Below are 22,073 nucleotides of genomic sequence, written 5' to 3'. Positions count from 1 at the left end.
TGATGAATTGAAGGTCGGAGATGATACAGACTTTGCTAAGAGAAGTAATGGAAAGAAACATATCCCCAAAGGTAGAGCTTTAATACGAATTGGCCAGAATATGATGAAAGTCTTCCTTTTTCAAGACAGACCTCAATTTCAGTGTTATGATTAATGTAATCACTGCTTTTATTAGGGACAATTCTAGTAGTGGCTGCAAACTGAGAATGTTAAACTTGTATCATTGAAAGGATATACAGACACCATAGATATTATTCCAAGGCCTGATTAATATTTTCAGCAGTACTTGAAGTGCTGTCTTCTAGCATAGATCAGTTAAAGGCCTATTATCAAAAGAAGAATCTTGATACTCTGAATCATTAACAATATTTGGCCTTCTATCATTCATAGAAGACTTTGGAAAGAATTCAGGTTATCACTCTTCATTCCATCAAAATATATACTTGGTCTGCCAGTGAACTAGGCATTAATAGCCTTTTGCTGGCCCAACTCAAGTCGTAGATGACATGACAAAAGAATTTTGTTAGTCACTATTACCATCAGCAATGTCTACTTAATTCTTGGCATGACCTGGGATTAAATAATAGTCGTATGCTTAAATACGCTGTGGGTACACCTTTCCCTCAATTTTGTAAAAAATACATGTCATGTGCAAGAAAGTAGAGCTAGCCAGGTAATTGAGCTTTGAAGGGGAAGAACAAGGAGATGTTACTTAGCTCGTGTGAGGAGGAGGAAGAGTTGGAGATCTTTGGTATTAGAGTAGCAAATACCGGAGAAGGAAGTGTACGATTGAGTCAAATGGGGTGACTGAGCAACGAGTTAACAGAAGCCTTGGAAAAGGAGAGCCTAGGTACCTTTATAGTAATGATTCAGATTTGGTTTATACCAGAATTACTCTGGCTGAATGGTTGAGCTACCATGTTAAACCCTTGAAATGCTAGGGGTTTTTTTAAGTGAAGGTTTTAAAGACCTACAGTGAAAATAAAGTAAAAGAAATGTTAAAAGATTTTCTGAGGCCACCGACTTTTGGCAGTGTTTTCAGAACTTCAACGTTTCCCACTGCCTTTCTCAGCAAACACAGTGACTTCCATACTTGATGTGATTCTTGTACTCTCTGCCCTTCCGTCCCCTACCCCATTTCTCTCTCCCTCCTTTCTTTATCCAATACCCCCCGTTATCTTCCTTTATCCCCAAAGTCCATCCTCTCCATTCTCAGCTTCATCAAATAGGCCCTGATTATCTGTCCAAATAAGTGACATCTTAACATGTCTTTTGTAACAGCTTTTTTAAATATTACATTTAAAAAGAAATGATTGTCTAATAAATAAGGGGTAATGAAATAAACCAAGTTGTAGATGTGAGTAGTGTTGAATGACAACTCCCTAATCCCTTTAACATTTATTTCTGCCATTTATTTTCATTCCTTTACCATTTATTACTTGCTATGATTAGTAAAGTTTTGCTCTGTGTGGATTTTTAGGCACGTACCTGTTTGATAAAACAAGGAATGCTTGTATAGAAAGCAAATACAAGTGCAGCTGTTGTGGTGCTACCTGGTATAGGAGCCCTGGAGCTTTACACAACCGGTCTTCCCTGTCCCCTAAGGATTCTCTTGATGTTTCTCAAAAGAATAATATTTGAAAACCACTCACTTAGAGCACTTGTGCAAACATGTTTTTATTTACTTACAGTGTGAACTTAAATTTGAATTGTCTCCCTCAGTTCTGATATTTGACAAGTACAGGAAATCATTCTTTTCCTTAAGACCCAAAATTTTTGTTCTTAAAATTGAATTAAGAGTAACACTGGATTCTATACCTAAAGCTAATACAATGTTAATATGTCAGTTACTTTCAATTTTTAAAAAAGACCATCACTGGAAATAATGGCATCCAATCTAATTTTATGTTAGCACCAATAAGGAGCATTGTTAATTAGATTTATTTTTACTTTCTAGTCAAAGAAGATTGGAATGTCAGAATTACTAAACTACGAAAGCAAGTGGAAGAGATTTTTAATTTGAAATTTGGTAAGTAAAACACAGTGATTATGTCTGTTTAAAAACAAATGAGAGGCAGTGTCCTGAATGAATTATACCAGTTGAGGACCTAAAGAAGGAAAGTCCCGAAACTGAGTTTTAGTTTATTTCTGCTACTAAATTTGCCACTTAAACCAAGCAAGTTACTTTACTTCTCTTGGATTCAGTTTTCTCATGTGTCAAAACGGGAAAGGAAGGGAGGAGTTGGGATAAATCTCAGTTCCACTGTCTGTACTTCTAATCTGGCTAACACCATATGGCAAATAGGTTTCACCATTTGTTTCAACTTAGATTTGTTGACAGCGGTTTCCTGGAGCGCTGTCTTGAGAAGGATTCTGAGGAGGCTCAGCAAGTGTTTCAGTTGATTGGGTGTGTCTGTCATGGAGAAGGAAGTAAGGAGTGGGAGTAATAGCATTATTCCCGGGGTGTTCCCATCTGTCATTTTAATACCTCGTATTGACATTTGTGTCCTAGTTCAGGAATTTTGAATACTCTGCCTCTGATCTCTCTAACTTGGTGGGTTCTGCTTAGATGCATCTATGCAACTCTTATTGTTTAAACAGCAAACTTGCATCTAGATGACAACACAAAGGCTGGGTAGGTGCCATTTCAGTGTGGAATGGCTATAGTTCACTTCTGCTCAGAGCACAGAGATAATTTTGACTAACAATATAACCATCCTTTTGATTTGAAGTGTTAAAATGTTCCTCTTAAAAGTACTTATTTTTTAGGCTTGTTCTTCAGTTTTGTACAATATACTAAGCAAAATGCCTTCATATTAAGTGGATATTACTGGATTGTAGGGAACTTCTGTATAACATATTTGAGACTGCCTGGATGTGACTTATTGTGGTAATCATTTTGCAGTATATACAAATACTGTATCATTGTGTTGTATACCAGAAATTAATAAAATATCGTGTCAGTTATACCTCAATAAAAAATAAAAGATTAAACTTTACCTTCCATAAATTATGTTTTCTTATAATTTCAGCTCAAGCTCTTGGACTCACAGAGGCAGTAAAAGTACCATATCCTGTGTTTGAATCAAATCCTGAGTTCCTTTACGTAGAAGGCTTGCCAGAAGGAATTCCCTTTCGAAGTCCTACCTGGTTTGGAATTCCACGACTTGAAAGGATTGTCCGTGGCAGTAATAAAATCAAGTTTGTTGTCAAAAAGTAAGTTCTATTTGCCAATGTAGTCATTTCTGAAGTTAAAATGATAAGGTTATATTTATATTTAAATTCTAGCTGTATGTGACAGCTAAGGCTTTGACGTCCATGATGGAAAAACATAGCCCTGAGCTACAGTGCTGGCATTGTTCATTGCCTTTGCAAATAAATCTTTTCACATGTACTTGGTTTTTCTCCATTAGTGCAGGGAGACTTGTACCACCTGCCTCACAATGGTGGTTAGTTGGGTAGAGACACTGATGTTCTTAATATTCCTAAATACTTGATTGGAGGATGAAAATGCTAATTTTTATCTTCACTCTTATTCCTGGTTAAACTTCTGGGCAACTGAATTTCAGTGATCAAGTTCCTCATCTGTATGTCTCCAGAAATTTAGTAGCTGAAGAAACTAGTATTAATTTTCATTTTCATGAAAGCAGTTATTTACTCTCCCTAAAATCATTTTGCAGGTAGTTAAGGGAAGGAAAAGTGAGAGATTTTTTGTTCAGAAAGATCGATATTATTGTTGCAAACAGAATGATTCTGTGATCACCTTTATAAAAACCATTGGTCATGATCATTTCTACTAGCTGTGAAAACCAATATTGCACTGGTTACTGTAATGCTTCTTGGTTTTCTCTCTAGACCTGAACTAGTTATTTCCTACTTGCCTCCTGGAATGGCTAGTAAAATAAACACTAAAGGTAAGAGATTATATATACTCTTTATTATACTTCAGTGCAATAAAACATTCTTTATCAGCATTACCTAAGTCATACTGAATCAGTGGCCAATATTTTTAAGTTATATTTTAATTAATGGACCTTTTTCCACCTCCAAAAAAATTTTCATTGAAAATTTCATGTTTGCAATCCTCCTTCATTAATGTTTCCACAGCTTTGTTGAGACTCATGTGGAGGATTACACTACCAGTTTAATTCTTCAGATTACTTTGAAAAGAGCCAAGCTGTATGAATTTTAATACTCTGCTCTTCTAAAGCTTCCCCTCCTGTTTCTTTTACAATATGCAAAAGTAATCGTGTGCTTACTTTACATTTACAGCCTTGCAGTCCCCGAAAAGACCACGAAGCCCTGGGAGTAATTCAAAAGTTCCTGAAATTGAGGTCACTGTGGAAGGTAAGGCCAATTTGTGGCATGCTTGTGTTGATTCTCCAGTTCTTCACTAGTTATATCTCTTGATTCTTCCGATTACTATTTATATTTTTATGCACATGAGTTTTTATAAAACTGGTTTTCGGTATGAATTAGCTACCTGTGATTAAAACTAAGTTTCTGAATGTTTCTAATTGAAATTTTCAAAAGGGTCAACATGATATTTCTTGAGCATATAGTAAACTCTAAAATGCCTTTCTTTCCTAATAATGCAGTATAGATGCAGACAAGCATGTATGGAATTTTTTTCTTATCTCCATTTTTTCCTATTCTTTTCAGGAAAGGAAGTTTAGAGATGGTTTAAACAGCAGTACCTTGGATTAAACTAGTTTCTTCTGCATCCTCAGGTTCACTCTCTTCTCTCCACTCCCATTGGATCTGTGGGATTCTTTTTCATGTTCACAGTATTAAAGTACTTCATATGATATTATAGACAATATTCAGCCTCCTCTTAGGTGTGGATAGCTCCTTCTGTCTCTTCATTAAGTAAAAGGAAAGGACAACTTCATTAAGATAATTATTTTTGTCACATGATCTCAAGTTTTGTAATAAGAATTTTCTTGTTGATAGTGAGTAGAACCTTAGTCCACCCCCATTTAGTTATCTTATATATTCAACAGAGAACTTACTTTTTCACATGAAAGGCATCAGGGCTCCTTGGGCAATTTATGGATATCATACACTGGTTTAATCATTTCTGTTAAAAATTGCCAAGAATTAAAGTAAAATGTACTCAATTCTTTCCTCTCTTTGAATAAGATCTGAGGAAGATATCTCTAATACACAAGTTTAGCATACTTTCCTGAAGGAACTCATAAGTAAAAAGTAAGTTGCTTGTGGTGTACTTGTATTAGAAATACACAGATACTGAGCAATCAGACAGATCAGGGCTAGAAACCGTAAAAGATTTCAACAATATGAACAGTGTGATACTGCATAAGGTGTTGATGGAAGCTCATAAAGAAGATTACATGTAAATTATGAGTAGAATATCTCCAGGCAGAGACACAGGAATGCTGTTCCTGAGAGAGAGCCTAGCATGAGCAAAGGTGCTGATTAAATACAGTAACACAGTTTGACTAATGACTAATAATCTCATATTCTCAGGAGCATAGTTTTGTATCTTGTTCCAACTGTACTTGTTAGGAATTTTTAAGGTATCAGTGGCCAGAAGAACTAGCTGATTCTAGTGTCATAACAGTTGTGTTCTTCAAAGGATCAATCCATGTTGTCTTCATTTGATAGATTAATGAGTAAAGCAATTAAGGGAGTAATGGTCCCATAACTTCTCTAGGGTTGTGAGATTAGAGGTCACAGAGTTCAGAAGGAAAGGCGGAGTGGTAAGATGACAGGCTACCATGAAGTTGAATAACACATGCTTCGGTTAAGAGATAGAAAAGGTGTTTTGCAATGTAAGTGTATTCTTTGATAGGAGTAAGGGTGACATAAAAAAAAAAAAAAACAGTATGTACCTCAAAAAAGGAGAGACTACTGTGTCAAAGAACCCTGTTAGAGCTACAAACTTATTTTAGGACATTCTGAACATTAACAAAGGCTTAAAACCTATACACAGAGGATAATATTTAGTAAAGGTCACTACAACTTCTAAACTGTTTTTTCTCCTCTTTAACTAGTATAAAGTTACATTGTGTATACAACAGTGTCCTGATCTCAAATTAATCTGTGGGTATTAAATATTAAAGTTGGGGGAAAATGAAACAGTTGATATATACCGTTTTTATAGGTGCTGTACAGTAATAGCGCATTAGAAACAGCACATTTTTAAAAAATAGATTAATTTGCAGTTATCAGTTGGCACACTAGGTATATACTTCTGGAGGTTATTACTCTTGTATTTTCAAATTTTTCATCCATTGAGCTGTTAAAGCTTACTAAGTATAAATAAATTCCTGTTTAATTAAGTGTTAGAAAAAGAAGAGTTAATATAATGGGTTAAAATGATTAGGCCTATAGACATAAGGTTACCATAAGGTTTAGGATTGCAAAAAAAATAAAAAATAAATAAATCACTATTGCATCTAACAGTGATTTTACAAACAAAGACATACTTGTTTTTCTTACATAAAAATATTTTTGAAGGTAGGTTACCTTCAGTAGTTTCAAAAACTAGGAGAATAGCTTCTCTGTTTCTTCTAGGCCCTGTCTGTATGGGTACAGAATGACCACTTGAGTTCAGTGATCACATCTACATTCATGGCAAGATATAGATAGAAGATATTCAGCCTTGCCTGGACTCATTGTTAGAAAAAGCAGGACACCTTTCTAGAATCCCCTGGCAGGTTTTTGCTTGAGTCTGTTTGGGGGGCGGGGGTGGGGGGGTGTGGTGAGGAAGGAGAACTTAAAGCACAAACTTTCAAAGCCAATACATTTGGATTTAAATTTTGGCTCTATCATTTAGGTAAATTACTAAAAATCTCTGTTTTAGCTAGTAGATCTGTAAATTGGCAGTAAGAGTAGTAGTTAACTCAAGCTGTTTTTCAGTTGAGATATAAATCACAAAACAAAATTCACCATTTTAAAATATACCATTGAGTAATTTTTAGTATATACATAAGGTTGTACAACCACCAGTACTGTCTAATTCCAGAACATTTTTATCACCTAGAAAAAAAAAACCATATTCATTTACAGTCGCACCCCATCTCCCTACCAGTGATCTACATTTTTGTTTCCATGGATATGCCTATCCTGGACATTTCATATAAGTGGAATCATATAATATGTGGTTCTTCATGACTAGCTTCTTTTATTTAGCATAATATTTTCCAGGGTCATCTCTGTTGTACCATATGCCATCCACCCCAACTTTTAAAAAGTGGTGGTTAAATATGTATGACCTAAATTTTACTGCTTGAACCATTTTTAAGTGTACAGTTTTGTGGCATTAGTACATTCATGTTGCTGTATAATCATAACTGCCGCTCATCTCCAGATCTTTTTCATTTTCCCTACCAAATTCTGTTAAACAGTAACTCTCCCTTTCCCCCCTCACCCCAACCCCTGATGACTTATCCTACGGTAGCTTTCTATAAGTGCACTCTGAATTTAATTTATATAGATTAAAATACTATAAAATAGTTGTTAGTATTTTAAAGTGATTTTACTAGTGAATAATTATGTCTATATCCAGGAACCTTTTGTCAGTTTAGTGATAAGAAGGAGTTATTTTGTTTGTACCTTTATTTATATTTTGTTTTAAATAATACATCATGCTTAGAAGTGGAATTTTTTTATTACTTTAAAAATGCAGTTTATTACATATAATTTATACATGAGAAAATGCACCCATTTTAGTTATACAGTTTGAGTTTTGAAAAATGTTTGTATCATCACTTTAGTTAACATATAGAACAATTTCCATCACCCTAAAATGTTTCTCCCATGCTCCTCAGCAGTCAGTATCTTGCAAGTCCAGGCCATAGGCAACCACTGATCTACTTTTCGTCACCACAGAATACTTCTGCCTATTGTAGAATTTCATATAAGTGGAATATTACTGTATCCTTTTTATGGTTGGCATCTTATGCTCAGCATAATGTTTTTAAATTTATAATTATTGTTGCCTGTTGTATTTCCTTTTATTACTGAGGATCACTGTCTCGTATGGATTCCCCATATTTTGCTTATACATTTGTCAGTGGACATTTGGGTTTATTTCCAGCGTTTGTCTAATAAAGACATCATGAATATTTGTGTATCGAATGTGTCATATCCTTTTCTTCTCATGAGTAGATATTTAGGAGTGGAATTGCTGGGTTTCTATTTTACTAAGAAATTGCCCAACAGTTTATATCAGTGTGGTTGTATTATTTTAAACTCCTGCCAGGCATGTGTCGAAATTCCAGTTGCTACACATCCTCACAGTACTTGGTATTGTCATTTTTAAAAATTTAGCTTTTCTTGTATACAGCCATGCCACCCTGAACAAGCCCAATCCTGTCTGATCTCAGAAGCTAAGCAGGGTCAGGCCTGGTTAGTACTTGGATGGGAGACCACCTAGGAAGACCTGGTGCTGTAGGAGTAAAAAAAGAAAAAGATTTTAGCTATTCTTGTGTATAGTGTTATTTCACTCAAGCGTAAACCAGAATTGCAGTTTATTGATTTAGAATATGAACTAGATATTTTAGCCAACTAAATTCTGTCAGCCAATCACAAGTTTCTTCCTGTTTTGCCCTGTCAATATTAAGAGGTTGCTTCAAGAGCATGGAGTTTAAGCAGAGATGTTAGTTGGATGACTTTAATAGCCCATTATAGAACTATAGTTAATGGAATGTACTTATTTCCTCTGTATTATTATTATGCGTATCAGGTAAACCAGGTTGCTAGGGCCAGGTGGTCCAGAAACACTTTGCTTTCATCACTATACTATCTAAAGTAGCTGTGTTTTTTATCCAGGAGTTTTGAGATAAAGAATGTTGAATGTTGACATTTCATGGGGGATGACAAATAAATTTCATCTTCATCCCCCATTCCCATCAGAAATTCCTAGTACTCTTATGGATTCTGAGTCCATATCTAGGTTAAGTAAAGAAGATAAGAGTGGCTATATGTATGCTGTGTATTTGACATCCATTATTTAGATCTAGGAAATGATTCATGAAAGCCCTGTCCATAAGTATGCTGGGGAGATAGTGTAGTGGCGAAGGCCGAGGAGTCAGACTTTGAAGGTTGGTGTTCCAACTCCACCACTTACCAGCGGTGTGATTGACTATAAGTTACATAGTCCCCATGACTCAATTTCTCCATCAGTAAAGTGGAGATGGTAACGATGTCTGTAAAAACTTAATTAATACATATATTTGCTATAGTGACTGGTATGTATTTCTAGCTGTTAGTAACATTACTGCAGAAATTACTCATCAGGCAAAAGTCTTTATGTGAAGGATAGCCATAAGAAGTAGATGACTTAATAGAATGATAAATTAGGTGAAAGCCCAGAGACTATACAAATATTTTTTTAATTGGAAAATCCAATTTCAGAATGTATCGTTAGAATGTTGATTATTTTATAAAGAAATCTGAAGATGCTTAATTTCTTATTATCTCGGCTCTTTTTTAAAATTGTTGACTTACTTCAGCTTAAGATAAGTTTGTTGTTTAAGCATTAGATGACCTGCATAAAGAAGAGTTAGGGCCGGGGGTTTATGAGAATAACTGAAACTAACATTCATTTTCATTTAATGGAAAAGAACTAATTACTTATAACATTGTTTTTAAGACGTACTATGAATTCAAAGAAAGAATATGTGAGTCAGCTAGGTAATCTAAAGGAAAACTTCTTAGTGGAAATAATATAATTATACCTGATGTTGTGTTTATGTTCAAGAGTTGAAAGAAAACCATATAAGCAAACATAGGTAACCAAAAATTACATGGCTCCAAGAGGGCATGACAAAGCATTAAGTAAATTGAACGTATCTCAGATGAGCCAGAAAGCTAATTCTGTTTTGGAGGAGAATGCCTGATTGTAAGGATGGAAGTAGAAAAATGGATGGAGGTCTATGGAGCTAGCAGCAGTGCCTGTTTTCATTGCAGGGTGCTTATATACCATTTGAACTTAACTTTGTTTGTCAGTATATGCTAGACTTCAATAAGAATGATTAAATATGTGTGGTGATTATGTTGTTTGCTTTTTAATTCTTCTTTAGGCCCTAATAACAACAACCCTCAGACCTCAGCTGTGCGAACCCCTACCCAGACTAATGGTTCTAATGTTCCTTTTAAGCCTCGAGGGAGAGAGTTTTCCTTTGGTAAATGTCCATTTTATTTTTTTTATTTCATAATTTTAAATAAAAGGAATTAATACAAATATTTTACTAGGCGAATTGTTTTTGTAAGTCAGTATATATTGACAGTCAAAGGCACACAGACTATAGAGTCAGACTGCTTGAGTTTAAATTCGGTGCCATTATAGTTATAATTCTGTAACTTTGGGCAAACTGCTTAACTTTTCTGTGCCTCAGTTTCCTTTTTTGTAAATGGGGATAGCATTACTTCCTGCTTCATCAGGTTATGAGGATTTTAAATACTAAAATATTTAATGGGTAGAATTATACCTGGCCCATAGTAGATACTATAATTGTCTTTTGGGAGATTTTTTCTGCTTTGTTTTTTAATTTACTTTAGCATACGTCATTTATTTGTAGCCAACATATTAGTTATATAATAAAACATTTTAATAATGTGTCAAGATTAAAGTAGTTATCAAGACATGACTTAAAAACTTGTGTATTTTCTTATCTTATACTTCTTAAAGATGTACAATAAAATAAGATGAAAAATCCTGATCATGGATATGTATTGGTAAATATTACTAACAACTTAATTATTTTGTTTTTTTACATGCAGAGGCATGGAATGCCAAAATCACAGACCTAAAACAAAAAGTTGAAAATCTTTTCAATGAAAAATGTGGTAAGTTTATTTTGAAACATTATTATTAAAATATAAGGTAGCTTTTAAAAAAATTTATTATTAGTTTCAAGTATACAGTACATTGGTCAGATGTTTATATAGTTTATAAAACGATCCCCCTCATTGCTCTTTCTCTCCTCTGGCTCTCCACCTAGTCATTACATTAATGCTTCCTGCATTCTCTATGCTGTGCTCCCCATCTGTCAACTACTAATTTGTACTTCTTTAACTCTTCACCCCATTCTCCCAGCCCCGCAATCCTAAGATAGCTTTTTTAAATAGAAGAACGTGAGCAGAGTAAAATGTTCAACACTTAAATTATGCTGTTGTTGGAGGTGTATGGGTTTTGCAGGCATGAATTTCATAATCTTTCCTGCTTTTCTGAGCACCAAGAAATTTTTAAAAATTAAAATTAATGTGACTTTTAAAAAGAATGTAATTTTAGTAGCCACAACATATAATTTAAAATATATTTTTTTAAAAGGTTTAGTTTTTAATTAGTTACAAATATGAGAAATGTATGTGTGTATTTTATAGGTGAAGCTCTCGGCCTTAAACAAGCTGTGAAAGTGCCATTTGCATTATTTGAGTCTTTCCCAGAAGACTTTTATGTAGAAGGCTTACCGGAGGGTGTGCCATTTCGTCGACCATCTACTTTTGGCATTCCAAGGCTGGAGAAGATACTCAGAAACAAAGCCAAAATTAAGTTCATTATTAAAAAGTAAGGAAATTAGATGAATTAGTATTGACCGTGAGTTGAGAGTGTTTGCCACTGGGAGATCGGTGCATGGATTCACCTTTGCAGCAGGGCCAACTTTTAACCCTAGTGTCAAAAAGGCTCTTTTAGGCTGTACTTTTATATATGTTTTAAATTTTCCATATTTGGTTGAAAGAGTAAGGAGGGCTCTAGCTTATCAGAGGAGTAACAAATTGGTTTTGTTAAATCTGCCCACAGTCATATTTTTAATGGTAATGCTGATGTAATCTAAGCAGTGGTTCAGTTATATAAAACCCTTTTATTCCTCCAACTTAAATAGTATTTTAAATTTCTCTCCTATTTACTTGGAGATATATGAATTAAGTCAACACAGTTGAAATAGATGGGAATAGTTAGAATTAGAAAATACCTATAGATATTCAAAAATTATTTAAAGTTAATTGAAATGAACTTTAGGTTTTGTTAACACTTAATTTTGAGTCACCTGGAGATGTTGTTAGATAATCAAAGCTGACATCGCCAAGCATGATGGTCACCTTTTGTAATTTTGTCCAGGTCTGTAGAGGTGTGGCCTCTGCTTCCCCTTCCTGATACAGAAAGACTCCTTTGCTCAAGTTTTGACAGCCTATCTTAAGTTTCCATGGTACCCGCATGCAAGGCGCTTCCTATTTCCATTCTCAAGTCTAGCACTGAATATATCCAGGGTGTCATGAAACCATGGGAAGAAGAAACTATTTAAATTAGATAGTGCTGAAGTGGATGTTATAATTAGTCTTTTTGTGTGTGTTCCTTTAGAGAACCTTGCTTTTTTGTTGTTCTTTATTACTAAAGACCTAATGTATACTTATAGAGAATTACTGGCTTTTCAAATCATTTACTTGTTTAATTTTTAATGTTTTACTGTTGGATTATTAGCACACATGTTTTTTCTTTTGTTTTTAGGCCCGAAATGTTTGAGACAGCAATTAAGGAGAGCACCTCCTCCTCTAAGAGCCCTCCAAGTAAGTGTTCTTGCTACAGAAAACATACTGTTAGAAATTGGTTTGTAGCAGTGGTTAAAAAATTGTTTAAAGAATAGCTATTGAGATAAAACCAGGAAAGCTCATTCAGAATTGGGGTTGTGACTAGTTGATAATTTCAGTCCTTTGATAATTGAGAATCTGTTGGTGACTGATGCTGTACTAAGCATCAGAAGGAAGAGAAAAGGTTAAAAACAGTCTTTCAGGAAGCTTAATGATGCTGAATGACAAAACATTCCATGAAAAAAAAAAAAAACAAACTTTCAATAAAAGTTGGGTTAAAATGCTATTTTTGTGTAGTCTGAATTATAAGCACATTATTAGAGAAGATATTATATTTTGTACATGTTGTAATCTTAAATTTCTATTTTAAGGAAAAATAAATTCGTCGCCCAATGTTAATACTACTGCATCAGGTGTTGAAGATCTTAACATCATTCAGGTGACAATTCCAGGTATGATTTCTCTGCCTTTAGCACAGTTTGTGGAGTGTTTTCCTATTTAGTTTTTTTCACTTTCATGATAATGGTCACTGGAATTTGCTCAAGTCATTCAGGGATGTCAAGTATAATAGCACCTTGCTGCGTTCTCTTTCCTGCCCCCAACAAATTGTTAACCAAATACATTACTTTGTCAGTTTATTTCTAAACAGCTCTAGGCATTAATGGACTTGCCAAGTAAAACCTGTTGACCACCACCCAGATGCCTAGTGTGTTTAAAAAATCAGTATAAAGCAGTAGGTAAAACTTTTTATGATAAGAATAAAGCTGTAGCATTGTTGGTGGTGGTGGTGGTGGTGTTTTTGTTAAATCGTTTGGTTAAATCATTTTAATCTTGACCTGTTTAAAATATTCCAAAAAGTGAGTTACACATAAAAATTTACTTAGACTAAAATAGCATTATTAAGTTTCATGTTTTAACTGTTTTTAGACGATGATAATGAAAGACTGTCTAAAGTTGAAAAAGCTAGACAGCTAAGAGAACAAGTTAATGACCTCTTCAGTCGAAAATTCGGTAAGTTTTTCATTTGTATAGTACAACTTGCAAAAAGCAAGGAAATTTTGTTTCAATGTTATTTTAACAGTAAATTATGCTCAGATAGTTGTAATCTTACTATAAAAAAATAAAATTATAACTATTTTGGTTTTGCTAAAGCTTATATGTAAGGCTGTTTGAAGTGTACAAAAACCTTAGTTAACAGTGGAGGAAGTCTTTAAAATAAATGTTGGCCATGTGCTTTTTAAACATTCCCTAAGATGATAGGTTAATCTGTGTTTTTATGCTGTTTGTCTCATTATAGGTGAAGCTATTGGTATGGGTTTCCCTGTGAAAGTTCCCTACAGGAAAATCACAATTAACCCTGGCTGTGTGGTAGTTGATGGCATGCCTCCTGGAGTGTCATTCAAAGCTCCCAGCTACCTGGAAATCAGTTCCATGAGAAGGATTTTAGATTCTGCTGAGTTCATTAAGTTCACAGTCATTAGGTGAGTGAGAGTTTCCTGCTTGGTCATCAGAATGAACCTGCAGATCATGATGCTAAGTCATCCTCCAGAAGGTAGTCATATGTAGTAATAGAATCAAGTTTACCATGTAATGAAACGAACAAATAAAATACTTTAGTTATTATACTGTTAGATTCTCTCTTCTCTGTGCTGATTCTTTTAATTCTCCAGTTTTTAAGGCAAGGTGTTAGCAAACCATGGCCTGCCTGTTGACCAGATCCAGCCTGCCTCCTGTTTTTATAAAGTCTTGTTCAAACACAGTCACATCTGTTTATTTACATATTGTTGTCTGTAGCTACTTTCATGTTATAGTGGTAAAACTGAGTTGTTGAGGCAAAGGCAGTATGGTCTATGCAAAGTCTTAAATATTTATTATCTGGCCCTTTACAGAAAAATTTTGCCAGCTCCTGTCCTAGGCATCTCAGGAATTCGATCCTAAGGCAGCTGGGTCATTTCTGTTTCTTCGTCTGTACGATAAAATTGTAAAGGTTTCCTTTGAGAGCATCATCAGCTCCTTACCCACAGAGTAGGCATGATGATTATACCCACCCTCTAACAGCATTATGAGAATTACATTACTAGTATGTGCTTATCACAGTAAGTATTCAGTAGATGTCCTCTTTGCTCTCCACCTAAGGAAAAAGTCCCAAGGTATCTTCACTCTTCTCTTCTAACTCACAAAAACTTGGCAATCAATAAATCTGCCCCAGTCAGTTCATTATCAAGTTCCCACTGTCTCAAGTATAAAATACTTAGCACTACACTCAGAAATAGCTCATGTATTACCTTCCCAAGTCTTTTTCTTATCCAGTCCCATCTTCTTTCATTACCCTTTCCCTAAAAATTCCATGTTTTTGTCCCACTTAACCAATGTTTACCCAGGGATCTGAGAAAAGGCCTACTTTCATTAAACCATTTCATTAGAATTACTCTATTCCCTTTTCCTTGTTTCTATTTTTTTGTTTTTCTACCACCTTTAATGTAACATTTTCTAATAATGTTCCATATTAGCTCTTCATTTATTTTTATATTTATCGAATAAAAAGTATAAGATTAAAAAGTAGTAGATAATATTTTTCATTTTATCACTTGTGATGGGTTAAATATTAGTTGTATAAACTGAATATATTCTTGTAGAGTGAATATAAACTTATAATTTCTTTCCTTAGACCATTTCCAGGACTTGTGATTAATAACCGTGAGTACTTCATAAGTCTTGTTTTCTTTTCTGGAATGTGAGAAAGTTGGATGTGTACTTATGCACTTAGCTCACAGAACATAAAATTTTATTTCACCTGTAACAGTAACCATGCAAATGCAGACTCATTGTAAGTTTAGCTCTCAGTGTTAAAGCACCAGGCACCTTCTAGACATAAAATTGGGCAAGTTGCTTAACTTTTAAAATCTCAGTTTATTCATTCACAAAATGGTAGTGATATTAGTACCCATTTGGAGAGTTTTAGAGCATTTTAAATGACTCATATGTCAGGCATCTAAAATAGGAATCAGCAATCTCCTGCCCATGCTTGTAAATAAGTTTTATTAAAACACTACCAGGCCTATTTGCTTATGGCAAGAATTAAGAAGTTGCAACAGAGAATTTGTGACCTGCAAATCCTAAAATTTACTAACTGGCTCTTTATGGAAAAGTTTGTTTACCCCTAACTTAGAACAGTTCCCAGCCTTAGCGAATGTCCTCAGTAAATACAATCTATATTCGTTATTATTACTACTACTGTTGTTACTTTTACTGTTGTTATATAATTGCTGTATTGGAATAAGTAGTAGTCTTCTAAATGGGATTTATCTTGCTTCTATAACTATTAAGCATAGCATCTGGTAGACATTGTGCTCCTAACTATTGTTGCATGAACAAATTGAAGTGTTCTTCCAGTTCCCTGGTGCTCATATTATTTTCAACAGTGTTTTTAGCAAAACTTAAGTGTGCTAGAATGTTTTATGTTCTATTAACTTTATTAAACTTTATAAAGTGAGAATGATCCTTTTCTAATACCATTGGCATTTCAGTTTTTTCTTCTAATTGGTGTTATTATTCTAACTCTTTAAAATCCATTGAGTATTCACTCTATAGTTTATTCATTGGGAAAGTGTAAGCCTCTTTAATTTCATGTTCAGGGGTTTTCAGTGACCATTGAGCAGCAGAGCCTTATGAATTGGTTTGCCCCCCGACCTGAGATATGTGCTGTCATTAGACCTGTTCCCTGCCATTCTGTATTTCTTCACACTGTTGACCCTGCTCTCTGACTTTCATTTTTCAGGGTCAAGGATTTGGTTACATCTCTTCTGCCTCCAAGTTTTGAGTTCTGCTTTATCATAAAATTTATTCATTTGTTTGTACTCCCAATCCCTGAGTTCTTTTTTTTATGGATTCTGTTTTTAGTATACCCTCTCTTTTGACCAAGTATGTTAGTACCTGGTAATATCAGTAATTAAAGAGAGGTATATCTTACCCAATAGATTTTAAATCATGTTTGTGACATTCAGCTTTAATCACACCAGGGAACTTTGTTCATTTAAAAAAATCCCATTATTTATTTTTTTTCTTTCAAATTTTTTTATTAATCTCAATTCACCTATCTTCTGTGTAATTTTTAAAGAACATTGTATTTTAAGCTTTTTCTGCCCCTTTTATGTTTAAAATGTTTAATTTTGTTCTTATCCTTGTACAGTAGTCTAATATAATTTTGTAGTAATTATTATGAATAAGTTATTTTGATAGGACATACCAGAATTCTTAATGTTTGTTCCCTTCTTGTCATAAGGAAAATAGTGCCTATTATGTTATGACAAAATTAGAATATCAAAATAGAGAATGTATGTAAAAATGCTTTTAAAATATAACATCATGTCATTAATTACTAAACAAATTTGTTTTATTTTCAGAGTTGGTTGATCAGAATGAGTCAGAAAGCCCAGTGATCCAAGGTAAATTAAGCAGGGTAAAACATAGAAATATTCCTACTTTTTCAGTAAAATGGATTAGATAAGATTATATGGCCTTACATTCTTACATTTGCCTAACTTAAGGAATCAGTTACACAGAACACATAAGTGTGTACACACACACACACACACACACACACACACACACACACGTAGACTTTGTTTCTTTGACTCCTACGTTTGAAAGCCTGTTATAATCTCAATCTGTAGGTCCTGATTGAGAACTGGACCACATGCCATTTGATCCCACTGTCCTAGGTCAGGTAAAATAAATCAGGAACCTTAAAACCGATGGCATAGAATGTAATTTTTGAGTGAGAAGGTCATCTTTTAACTTTACTCTTTATGCCATTTGTTTCTAGTGGTAATTGTCAGCCAAACTGTGCTAGGAGAAATGCATATATTATAGTTTTAAATTTTTCTTAGAAAAAAGTGATTGGGCTTGCTACTCTGATTCATTGAAAGTAATGAAAAGCTTTTATTAAAAGGAAGCTCACAGAAGAAAGTGGGGTGGGAAGACATAAAGAAGAAGCTTCTTTCTTTCACATTAGAACTGTACCAATTAAGATTATTATTTAAGACTGCTTTTGCTTGTATATGCTAACTTAAAAAGTTTTAGAAAAGTAGAATTTTGAAAGTTTAGTTGAGTAATTGTGTGTTTAATCCCAAGAACCTGTGGCTGTTGTTTCATCTTAGACTGGAGAACTTTCTCTCCTCTTCTTCCCTCTTATCTTTAAATAATTGAAAGCCATTTTTGAACAGTGTTACAGTAAATCTTTTTGTGTTTCTCTTCAGAATCAGCTGAACCAAGCCAGTTGGAGGTTCCTGCAACAGAAGGTAAAAAGGGTAGTCTGGTTGTCAAAAAATGAAGTTCCTTAAGACTTTTATTAGGACAAAGGACTAATTGTGTTTTTATATCTTTTAAACTAGAACTGTAGTGGTTTTGTTCTTTTGTTTTTGGGTGAATTGGATTTGTAGCTTATGCCCAGAAACATTGTGTTCAAAGATGACTCATGGTTTCTTTTGCTCCATTTCCCCTAAATGACTCTTCATGAATTCTGAAACAGTGGAATGACTACTATATAACCTCGATAGTGCTGATCTTTTACATACATAAGTAATAAGGTGTTTGTTACTTTGAAAACATGGTAGCAAATTTTAAAACTTACTGCTAGAGAAACATTGTTGAAATCTCTGAAAACATTATTTTTAGTGCCTTGTTATTTCTTTTAAATCATATTAGTAAATAGTTTGGTATGAGTGGATTTATAATTGAGCAGGTTTACATTAATAATACAATGAAACAGTTCCCTTTTGTTTTTCTTGATAGAAATAAAGGAGTCTGATGGAAGCTCTCAGATCAAGCAAGAACCAGACCCTACGTGGTAGACCTCTTCCCTCCTAGGGTAACTCAACTTCTGTGTCTGGGATGCCATGTAGTGTCCATCTGAACACACCTGCATATTCATAAGCTAATTTGTTTTCCCTGCTTCAGCCATAAATGGTGACCTCACCTTCAGGGCATGTGAGGTCCAAGTATAAGCCATATCACATGGTTTGAGCTAGAAGATTCAAGCAGAGATTTTCCTTGGATCAATATATGTCTGTCAATCAAAGATGTAAATGTACTTTTGCCTTAAAAAGAAAATATTTTGTTTTAGTCAGCAGGGTAAATCTTGTCCTCACCATTGGAATTCACCAAGTCAGTATTACTACGCTGACTTTTCCCCTTATCGTCATGGTAGTATTTGCAGAGTCTGGCTGAGCTGCACAGTCCATTGTGCTTCTTGTTGTGTAGTTAAGTTATATGCCTGATCCTATTATTCTAGACTTCTTAAACTTGGCCAGGTTGATAATAGGAGTCACTAGATTGGGAGTCAGCAAAACTTGCTTCTCATTTCTATTGAATTTCACTAAGCCTGAGCTGTTGAATGTTTAGGTGATAGTTAACAGGACACAGCTTGACAGTATTGATCTGTACCTGACAAGGCATTTTTTTATACTGAGACTTTTTTTGTCATGCTATTTGCTATGTATTATCAGTTCATGGATTTAAGTGCTAAGTTGTGATATGTATGAATGTTAAATTTCTATAATCAGATTAACCTGTTTTCTTGCTTGTTTGTTTTCTCTCCTGTTTTAGCTTAAAGTATCAGTGGGTGAGAAGAGCTTTTCGGACCTGTTACTGCCCCAAGCTGTGTAATATACTTGTATAACAGAAATACCTTCTATACAAACCTTTTTTTCTACTTTTAGATAGAAATGTCTACTTTTTCAGCAGTTCTGTGAATTGAATTAAAGAGCAGAGTGACTGTAGATTTGGAATGGCTGGTTTACTTTGGAATGTATTATAAGGATTTTACAGCAATGCTGGAAAAACGACAGGGAAAATGACAGGGATGAATCTCACCAGATTTTTTTTATGGATTCAGCAGAGCCTTCAGCTATGGTGTTTATTTTCCAATCAAGTGAAGATATCTCTTACTGGAACATCTCAGCTTCTGCAGTGAAGAAAACACCTGTGATAGTTTAGTTCTTTAGTTTTTCTATTTGAAAAATCATTTAAATGATCCTTTTGTTCACGGCTCTCCTTAATGACTGAGTGAACAGTTAGTATCTGTATATTTGACTAAACCTTTTCCTAAGCTATCTATCATGGTTCATACGTTTTTTATCATAATTAAAAAACAACCATCTGGATTATCTAATAGCCGGTAAGAGGTCAGTATCTCAGTGTGTGGCTTATAGATGGAATACAGAGAACCTCTTCCACATTTACTTTTCATCCAAATAAAATGCATGGTGTACCAGAAGTTTAAGATCAGGTATGACTGTTTGGGCAAGCTAAATGACACTAAAGCCTCACTATCATGTAACCTGTTGTGGTGTGGATTTCTTTGGAACACTGTTCCAGCTTGAATCAATCTCAAGGGGTTTTCATTGCCGTCATTATTTTATAATTCTACTTGTAAAATTGAGGCTCCAGTGTGGGGAATGAAGGGTCATAAGCTAATTATGCACCCACTGATATTCTGCGCCATTTGTAGGAGAATCTTACACATGTTGAGATTTCACAGACAATAAGAGTTGTAAAATCCAAGCTATATGAAAAGCTAGAGTATGTGATGGCATAGAGTGTTCATTAGCTTTATCACAATATTCACAATGGAGAATTATATTACATGGTAGCAGGGATAGGCATTTTTATGTGTTGCTTATATTTTACCTCAAATTAAAATGTAGATATAGGGTAATAAATAAAATCCATCCATGCCTTTCACACACTAATTCATTTCTTTCTAAGGTGTTTTCATGATTATGTGTGGGGAAACTTGGCGGGTGGTTGGTGGTAGGTGGAATACAAGATGAGGGTTAGGTCGGCACTGTTTGGAGGCTCAGGTCCTCACAAGGACACCATCGTTCATGGTGTTTCTGAGACCACTATGCATCTAGTTCAAGCTGAGTCTGGAGCCTCCAACTTTTTATCTGTGACATGCCAACTGTGTGCAGCTGGAGTATGATTTTGAGGTCAGAGTCCCACCCCAGGCAGAGCACATACATTAGCTCTTCTTGTGTACAAATTACATTGGCGCCAGATAGTTTCTGTTGTCTTAGCGTAGCCCTCTGCCTCTCGTGTACTCTACAGATTTGTGCTCAGGAAAACCAATTTGTTATTAATCTACCAACAGACATTAGGAGGAGATAAAGTATATACAACCATGCTGTCACTCACACCTCCCATCCCAACTACTGGAGAATCATGTCCATCCAAAGGCTGCTTTTAAAAAGGGAGTTAAGCTCCTATACGTAACTTTTTTAACAAAAATTTTGTGGGTTTGCAGACTTAACCAAGGATATTTGTTTTCTTGTCCAGTATAAGTATATCCAGTATGAAAATTATATATGCGTGCATACAGATTTTTTATGTGTACTATGAAAGCATTTTTTTTTTAAATGTTCTCAACATCTGCCAAGTAGACCAATTCCTGTACTCTGTACACAGCATGGAATCAGTATCACATCCTCCACATAACTTTTCTAAGGTTTAAGGAATGCTCTCCTACCCTATTCTGGCTCTCCTCTAAAAAACAAGCTTAATTTCTTCAAGAAATGTTGAACATCAGGTAAGGGGCACTGTGCTGCATCTGTCTTCTGGCAGAGTGTGGCGGTGGGATAAGTCATTCCTGTTAACTTACTGTCTCCCGAATCGTGATGTCTCAGTCTCTGCTCTCTTACAGTCGGATGTTTCTGAGTAAAGCCTCCCTTTACTCAGAACAGCACTGTTCCTGGCAAGGGGACTACCTTACCAGATTGCCTCCTTACCTGCAGTGGCAAAATAAGCCCTGGTACCACTGCTGTGGGCTTGTTTAAAGGTGGGTGGCGGTGTCACCCTGGCTTGCTGCATCCGTGCCCAGGAGCAGTCTGTAAGATGAAGCCATCAGCTACCTGTGTTAATGAATAGGCGGTGCATCCATAAATGAGAAGATAAATAGTATGATTCCTTGTGGGGATTAAACTTGCCCACCAAGATCTTTATGAGTTCAATAAGGACCAGACTAAAAAACAAAATACAGTTCCAGTAGGTCTTACCAGTAATTCAGTGTGCTTAGTGTTTCTAAAACAACATCCTGATTTCGTAACTGTTCAAAGTTAAACATTATTTTACCAGGGAATGTAGAGTGACTGAAAACAGCCTTCATGACCAAATCCAAGCTTCTAGACAGCTGTTCTCAAGTATATTTTCATCAGAAAGACAATAAAACGGAAGAAATACGTATATAGTACAAATTAAATTGTCAGTGGAGCTGGGCTAAATGCTGCCCTCATTTCAAGCTTTGGACCTTCCACGGTGGGGAAAGCAAAGCTACGTCCCTGGAGCAGCCTGTGCCCTTAGGCTAGAGTGCAGCCCCTGCGGGTGGGGCTGAGGCATGCTTCTGTCCTTTGCCCATCCTGTCTAGACTCATACTCAATGCACAGAAGCTTGCCCTTTCCAGCAGTAGGCACACCATAAGGGACCTTGATTTTTTTTTCCCCCATTGGTTTAAACTACCT

The 22,073-nt window shown here is 35.1% G+C and overlaps 1 protein-coding gene and 1 pseudogene across 11 annotated transcripts in view; both read left to right on the top strand.

Annotated features, from left to right (window-relative positions):
- GTF2I (general transcription factor IIi) overlaps window positions 1-20,309 on the top strand; it is a 94,024-nt gene extending 73,715 nt beyond the window's left edge. For all 11 annotated transcript variants that reach the window (XM_006918536.2, XM_006918534.2, XM_025051550.1 and 8 more), the window contains 16 exons: window positions 1,958-2,029; window positions 3,033-3,216; window positions 3,856-3,914; window positions 4,273-4,347; window positions 10,053-10,154; window positions 10,753-10,818; window positions 11,356-11,539; window positions 12,479-12,537; window positions 12,930-13,010; window positions 13,486-13,569; window positions 13,856-14,039; window positions 15,227-15,255; window positions 16,962-17,003; window positions 17,817-17,858; window positions 18,352-18,427; window positions 19,165-20,309. In XM_006918536.2, the coding sequence (XP_006918598.1) occupies window positions 1,958-2,029; window positions 3,033-3,216; window positions 3,856-3,914; window positions 4,273-4,347; window positions 10,053-10,154; window positions 10,753-10,818; window positions 11,356-11,539; window positions 12,479-12,537; window positions 12,930-13,010; window positions 13,486-13,569; window positions 13,856-14,039; window positions 15,227-15,255; window positions 16,962-17,003; window positions 17,817-17,858; window positions 18,352-18,410 (1,322 nt within the window). In that variant the 3' untranslated portion in view covers window positions 18,411-18,427; window positions 19,165-20,309. The remainder of the gene's footprint in view (window positions 1-1,957; window positions 2,030-3,032; window positions 3,217-3,855; window positions 3,915-4,272; window positions 4,348-10,052; window positions 10,155-10,752; window positions 10,819-11,355; window positions 11,540-12,478; window positions 12,538-12,929; window positions 13,011-13,485; window positions 13,570-13,855; window positions 14,040-15,226; window positions 15,256-16,961; window positions 17,004-17,816; window positions 17,859-18,351; window positions 18,428-19,164) is intronic.
- On the top strand, window positions 8,307-8,425 carry LOC112485272 (annotated as a pseudogene).
- Window positions 20,310-22,073: the final 1,764 nt, after the last annotated feature.

The sequence above is a fragment of the Pteropus alecto genome, unplaced genomic scaffold (assembly GCF_000325575.1).
Source record: "Pteropus alecto unplaced genomic scaffold, ASM32557v1 scaffold68, whole genome shotgun sequence".
In the NCBI taxonomy this organism is placed as follows: domain Eukaryota; kingdom Metazoa; phylum Chordata; class Mammalia; order Chiroptera; family Pteropodidae; genus Pteropus; species Pteropus alecto.
Note: the sequence above shows the minus strand (reverse complement) of the source record. Positions and strands in the feature narration are given on the sequence as shown.